The 6968-nt window shown below is 39.1% G+C and overlaps 1 protein-coding gene across 6 annotated transcripts in view; it reads right to left on the bottom strand.

Moving 5' to 3' along the window:
• ETV1 (ets variant 1) overlaps positions 1-6968 on the bottom strand; it is a 64718-nt gene that overhangs the window by 22406 nt on the left and 35344 nt on the right. For all 6 annotated transcript variants that reach the window (XM_009326095.1, XM_009326096.1, XM_009326097.1 and 3 more), the window contains one exon: positions 3014-3261. In XM_009326095.1, coding sequence (XP_009324370.1) covers positions 3014-3261 — 248 coding nt within the window. The remainder of the gene's footprint in view (positions 1-3013; positions 3262-6968) is intronic.

Here is a 6968-nt window from a genome sequence, read left to right as displayed (position 1 = left end):
TGCCCGCTATTAACCCTTGTAAACAAAGGTCTTGGGACGCCTTCTGGGGTATATTCATTAGTGATGCAAAATACCAAAGCTCTGTATGTCCTTGGCTGCATGTTTGTGCTTAAAGTTGCTAGATACAGCATCAAGTACTAAATACATCTGACTGGCAGCCACGACAAAATCCAAGGCAGAAAATAAGGTCTGATTGATTGAACATGTATGATGCACTGTGACTTCTAGAAGTGTGGATGGATAAGGAAGAGCTTCTACTCTGTTGACATTTTTCTTTTTCCATTATCTCAAACATTCTGCAGTAGAAATTGCATACCTGCAATTACAATTACAACTAATTGATCTGCCATTTCCCATGTCATAATTAATGCCATGTTTTAATAGTTATAATCATTCCATAATAATGCTTTTCATTCACCAGCTTCCCACAAAGTATAAAAGTATAGTGCACAAAAGCAATGAACTTTTATGAGGCTCTTTCAAAAACATCCCAAAAGGAACATCTCGGTGTATTACAATGAACTTTTTAAATATGCTTCTGTATTCTTATCTGAGCTGCAATGAAATACCATGCAAAAAAGACTTTTCACTCTGGCATTCCTCCTTCCCTGAACATCCATAGGTGAAAAATGAAATCAATGATTCAGTGACAAATACATTATGTTTCCTAAGGGGTTATTTAATGTACTCTTAGCAAGGATGGAAAATGATGGTTTCTAGAGAACAGATGGTAACAAGACAAAATATCAACAGACCACAGTTGTTGACTGCAATTTATGGAGTGTACAGATGTGTCAACTTAAATGCAGTGATTCTGAGGCCAATAAAAGTACTTCCTGATACCAACAGATTAATTTTTCATGACCACTGGTTACACAGCTATTACATTTTTAAAAACTAATTATTCATCTACAAAAGAAACAACAATTTTGCTTGAACGTCATTACTATAAAGTAGAATGTTGTTCTTGCTGGCAAAAAAAAAAAAAAAAAAGGCATGACAGGATTGGTTACAAGTTTGCACATCTTCCTTTCAGAATAAAATTTCCTTTTTTTTTTCCATAAAGAATATTCCAAAGAAAGATGAATGCTAGCAGCCAACTCAGATTTAAAGTAATAGTATGCAATAAGGAGATCCCACTTCCTAGCCAAATATGAAGCATGCTTACAAAAGGGCCTTTTTTCCACCCTTTAATTTAGCAGGATGAATAACAGTGCTTGTGAAGGTTGCAAGGCACTGGTAGTGCCTGAAGCTGCAGTCCCCTATTTATTATCCATTGCCACATTAACTATGCAGACAGTCTCTCCCATGCTGCTCTGTAAGACTAAAGATACATGACTGCCAAAGCCACATATCTCAGAACCTTCATCAATGAACAGGTTTAGTTCTAGATCTGATCCTTGTAATCTGAACTCATTTTCATCTTGTCTTATATTTCAACTTGGAGAAGTATTTCACCCTTGGTCCCCGCCCTGTATAGGCCTAACTCAAATTTACCTAAGGATTGGTTCTTTACTTGTCTAGAGTAAGAAAGGAGAAGGCAGCTCTACTTTCCAAATTGCCCTGTTCTAACACAGAGATAAATTCAAAACCAAGCACTTTACAACAGTGATACCACAAAATAGCCCACTAAATAGACAATGTTAAGTTAGCTACAGAAAAGACAATAAAAAAAATTCTCCACTGTATCAAATGGGAAGATAGTTTGTTACAGGTTAAACTGTCAAAGGAGACCTCACCTCAGCTGCCATGTAGCCTTTGGGAAATAAACTGCAAAAGCATCTAACCAGAGGCTAAACCAGCAGGAAAGCACTGCAGGTACTGCAGCACCCAGAAGAGAGAGTCAGACTGAAATCAGACAGGGCCACCCATTCCCCCTGTCCAACTCAGGGTGCATGTGTATGAAAGCAATGCACCTTCCTCCAGAAGCATGGTAAGGACTCACTGAAATCCCTCCCTTTCAACACTGCGGCATACACAAAGCAGGACAGAGGCAGAGACTGAAGAGGAGCTGCAGAAATCACTTACACCAGAACTGAAAAATGTGTTTTGATTGTATTTTCTCAGCTCAGTACTGATCAACTGTTTACCCCACCTAGCCCAGGACATGCTGTTTTAACCTCTGCTTCTCTCCATATCACCCTTCCAGCTTCCTCCTCCTCCATCACTAAACTCCTTTTTTGCTTCCCTAATTCTCTCTTTTCCCAAGTACAATATAAATTTTGTATTTAAATTGTGGCAAACATTTACAGTGTTATTCCCTTGATTTATGTTTTTATCCTTTCTACCCCTTATCTTTTTATTTTGACCAGAAGCTATTGAGAGCAGGCTCTGCCACCACGTCCTCTGTTTTGTACTGTTTGTAGAGCACTAAGGCTCCATTCCAGTTGCCCTATAAGCACAATCATAATAAACATTATTAATAGCAACAGCGTATTCTCTACATCAGCAACCTGGCATCACAGATTATGTACCTCCACAAAACACAGCAGTATGCACAAACTGAGAAGCTGACACCAATTTGGCTGATTCTTCTCCCTCATTGGTTTTATAGTTGTATAAACCCCACTTCAGCGGAGTTACTCCTGATTTAAAGTAGTGCAAGCAAGAGGAGAAAGTCCTCTATTTCTGGCAGATAAATAAAGAGCTCATAAAATGGAGCACACAAATTCAGAGGTCAGAGATGAGATAGTACAGAACAAGCTCACTCTTATGCAAAGCTCAGTTTTGCACCCCTGATTTTTTTCTTCTCCAGCTTCTTTAACCTGTGCACTGTCTGCACAGAGAGTTCTGGAAAACGAAATCCTTTGCAGAGCAAGCAACAGCAACGGTGGCACAAGATACGCTGTACTATGTAGCAATCTCACTACTTCATAAGCTAGAGCAGACATAAATTACTTCAGGATACTTAGAAGCCAAAAGAGCAAGTTTCAAGTCATACGATCAAAACATCAATAGCCCTAGCTTGGACTCATTTCTTTACTATGCAGAAGTAAAGGAGAGTTTCACCTACCTGAATCATATGCAAAATCTCTAGGTTCCTGTTTAATCATCAGAGGAGGGGGGAAATTTTGACTGGCTGCACTGCCAACCATAGCATTGTGTTCATAAACTGGATCGTGGTACTCCTGCTTAAAACCTTGAGGCGGGAAAGGGATGTTTGGCTCAGACATCTGGCGCTGATATATTGGACGTCCTTCCCTTGGCATTGCAGGCAAAGGTGGGAAAGAATTGCAAGGTTCAGAGAGCTGGCGGCGAAATCTAGGACACAAGTCAGAGAGGTCATGTAAAGGACTTGAGCTACATTCCATTTCCCAAAGATCTTCACAGGTCATGATTAGTGGATGTATCACTTTCTCAGTAGCAAACATGTTGCTTATGATAATGCCAGGTGCTCCCATTAGGATCCCTTGCATTGTAGAACAGTAACAAGCAAAGAAACAAAAAACCCCACCTATTCATACCAGCTCTAAGACCTGTCTCCACCACCATCCTCTTTGCTTTCAGTATCTTCTCTCAACAGAAGAGGCAAACAGGAAATGCACCAGCTTCAAACCAGTAGAAAGACTGACATCATACCAGAGTAATATGAAGGAAGCTTAGGTAGAGTTCTCTGTTCTTTCACAAGTACTCTAATTTACTCTTACCATTCTTACTGTTACACGGAAACCATTCTGACCACAACAAACAACCATTTCAAATAAAGAGTATTCTCTGCTGTAATATCTGGAATCATTCCAGGGTAAAAGTTCTGTCCTCTCAGGGACAGCGCCATGGGAGATCTACCTGCAAGGCTGGCACTGCATTCCAGCTCTAATGAGAAGGGAATGTAAGCACCCCAGAAAAAGGAGAGGGTGCAAACTTTTGCTAAGAGAAACAATGCCTAAGGTTTCCCCTCCTGGCTTAACTTGTTCCCTTGGTCATTTCTACATGAAAGAAGTCATCCATACAAGCCACGCTGCCATTCACTACTCCCAAATGCTCTTCAGTAGGCATAAAATCTGAGAATTCAGCTTTAAATTAACTTCATTTACATGTAACACTACTCGAGAACCTAGGCTTGTTGTTTCTTCCATAAAACATATCTACTTGAACTAAAAGGCCTGAATGTAATTACTTGGTCATCTGCAGGTTCAGAAGCATAGAGAAGAATACAAGGATGTTATTTTCCCACCGTGCCCCGATGAACTGCACAAAGTCTTCCTGTCATCTCCTGCAGATTACCACAGAAGTGGTAACCACCACTGTAGTAATAATACTGTGCCTGCACTAATCCACAGCAGATGCAACGTTCTTGCAACAAACTGCTTACTAGTCCTGTTATCACTCATCATGAACAAGACACACTTCTTAAAAAAAAGAAAGAAACCTGTGTCTTTCTCTGTAAGTTTCTCAGAAAAATGAAGAAAAATGAAGAACTAAACATTCTTCAGCTTCCTGTACTTTGGATCTGAACTGACTGTGGTTCACACAAGCAAAAGCAGACATCCTCTTGGAGAAAACTGGGTGAGTGAAGAAGAATGCAAGGGTTTGATTGCACAGGCAATACAATCCTTGACTATCAACTCATATGTAGTACATGTTTCTGAAACAATTTAAACTCCACTAAGATCTGTCATAATACTGCTGTGAACTTGGTCTGACAAATATTTACCATCATAGCTTAATTACAAGTACTGTGGGAGTTACAGAGATAGAAACTATTACAGTGTAGTAGTGGAGACAAAATGAATTTTTTTAATGATGCTGTAAATATTATATTTTGCAGTAGAAAGAGTACTGCACTGTAACACTGGCTTTTGCAATTCCACCTACACCTGCAGAAAATAAACTTAGAAACTCAAATGTATTATGAAACAGTTAGGCTGACTGGCACTGCATTCATTTCCCTCTTTTCCTTTTTTCATTAGCCAAAAAAAGAAGCAGAAATTATCATTAAGAACTGTCAAGGAGTGAATCAGAAAATTGCAACTTGAAGTTAAAATAAGAAACAGGCTCACTCACAAAGCCTCAAAGGAAGTTAATAATACTTGTTGTACTGGAAGCTTTGTATGGAATCAAGCCATTTGTTTATACAAGTGGATTTGATTCCTGTTGGTACTTGTTAGGACCACTTATCGTTCATATATTCATGCCCTGTATGAAGATGTATGGGCTGTATGTTCTTGATACTAACGCTATCTTATGCCACCAATGCATATTCCAAAGAAATATGCCTTGAGTTATAGATTTATATATGAACTCACGTAGGTCGGTCATTTGTTTAAGTAACATTTTCTGAATACACTCATTGTAGTAGCATATCACCTTGTAAATCAGGAAGATTTGAATTTCACAAAAATATGAAGTACACATTTGCTTCAAACAACTGGAAGTGAGAAGATTCAAAATAAATAAGAAAATGGGGAAAAATATCTTCCACTACAACTGTACCTTTCTTTAAAAAAAAGAGAAAAATGAGATTTTTTTGGCCTGAGTCAGCTATTTTGGACTTCACTAGAACACATGATGTTCTATCACGGAAGGGAAGCATTAGTGCAAAATGCCCTGAAGAACATAAATATCAAAGACAGAGTGGGGAAGGGGAATCATATAAAGAGCCTACAAAGCTTGTGCAGAGCAAGTGTTATAGGCATAGAAAAATATACTATGGTGTATGCAAATCTCTATAAATACTCAAATTAGGGCTGACATACAGCTTCAGTACTCTACAAGTTGCTCTAAATCAAAAGATTTTTTCATCTGAAAAATCTTATTACTGCTCTCTGCACAGAAGCCATTTAGCTTCTGGAGATTTCAGTCTCCTGACAACTTGACTTTGGTGTATATACAAAAACACATTTATCTACCATCCTGTAATCAAAACCGTTGCTTGGCTTCACTGGGGGCCTGCGTGGTTAGACCACAGTCCACGGAGGGAGAAAAGACGGGGGACTATGGCAGCTGAAGGGGCCAATTCAGTGTTTCCTCACCACCAGGAAGGCTTGTAGAGAACCTTGGGTGATATTTAAAACTATCTTAGCAGAGCACAAAACAGCAATATAAACTTTAGTAACCCCCTTCAGAAGTGATCTGCACAAATCCCTGGAGATAATAGTCCTTATTAGAGCAGAAGCATGCAAATTGCACTCCCAACAACTGTGATTTTCTTTTCAGGTGCTTCTTAATTTGCTAATGTTTAAGCGCTAAGTTGAGTTTCTGGACATATATGTCTTTTTACATACAGCTGAAATTTTAAATGCTCAGGGCAATCACACAACACAGTAGACAAAAACAGGTTCATGCAATAAAGGTTAGAATAAATAGAATTCCACAAACAAGTGTTTGGTCTCAAAAATCAGTGAAATCCACCAAGCATATCTGTTGCAAAACTGAGCTAAGAAAGATAGTCAGTTGTCTGGGGATTTCTAACATACCAAAACAAAACAGGGTGACTTAAGGATAGTTTAAGCTTTAATTCTAGTCTCTAGCTCTTGTGGCTTTTACTCAGACTAATGTTATTTAAGCACAGTTTATGTTGGCATCTTAGTTTGCTTGAAATGCTATATTTTAAAAGGGGCTGGAAAAATTATGCACCCTTCCAAAGAATATTCTGAAGCAGTAACACCATAACATGGCTACTTATCTCTTAGATAGGTGAACTGCTTAGCAAGAGGCCAGATATTTATAGCCAGGATCATGCCTGCTAGCGACATCATTACCTCGTAGGGCTTACTAGCCTCAAGTGAATCACAGAACCATAGGATAGCCCAGGTTGGAAGGGACCTTGAAAGACCATCTGGTCCAACCTTTCGTTGGAAAGGGAGCCTAGATGAGGTTATCATCTAGCACCCTGCAATCTCCCTCACAAGACAGAAGAAACAGGTCATTAAAACTCTGTTGCTGCCAATATGAACTCCTACTGAAGTCCACCAAGTTGGGTGCCAGCCTTTCATAAAACGCACATACTTCTGACACTTTGAACCTTG

The sequence above is a fragment of the Pygoscelis adeliae genome, unplaced genomic scaffold, assembly GCF_000699105.1.
Source record: "Pygoscelis adeliae isolate BGI_AS28 unplaced genomic scaffold, ASM69910v1 Scaffold15, whole genome shotgun sequence".
Classification (NCBI taxonomy): domain Eukaryota; kingdom Metazoa; phylum Chordata; class Aves; order Sphenisciformes; family Spheniscidae; genus Pygoscelis; species Pygoscelis adeliae.
The sequence above is the reverse complement of the archived record's forward strand: the minus strand, read 5'-3'. Positions and strand labels throughout refer to the sequence as shown.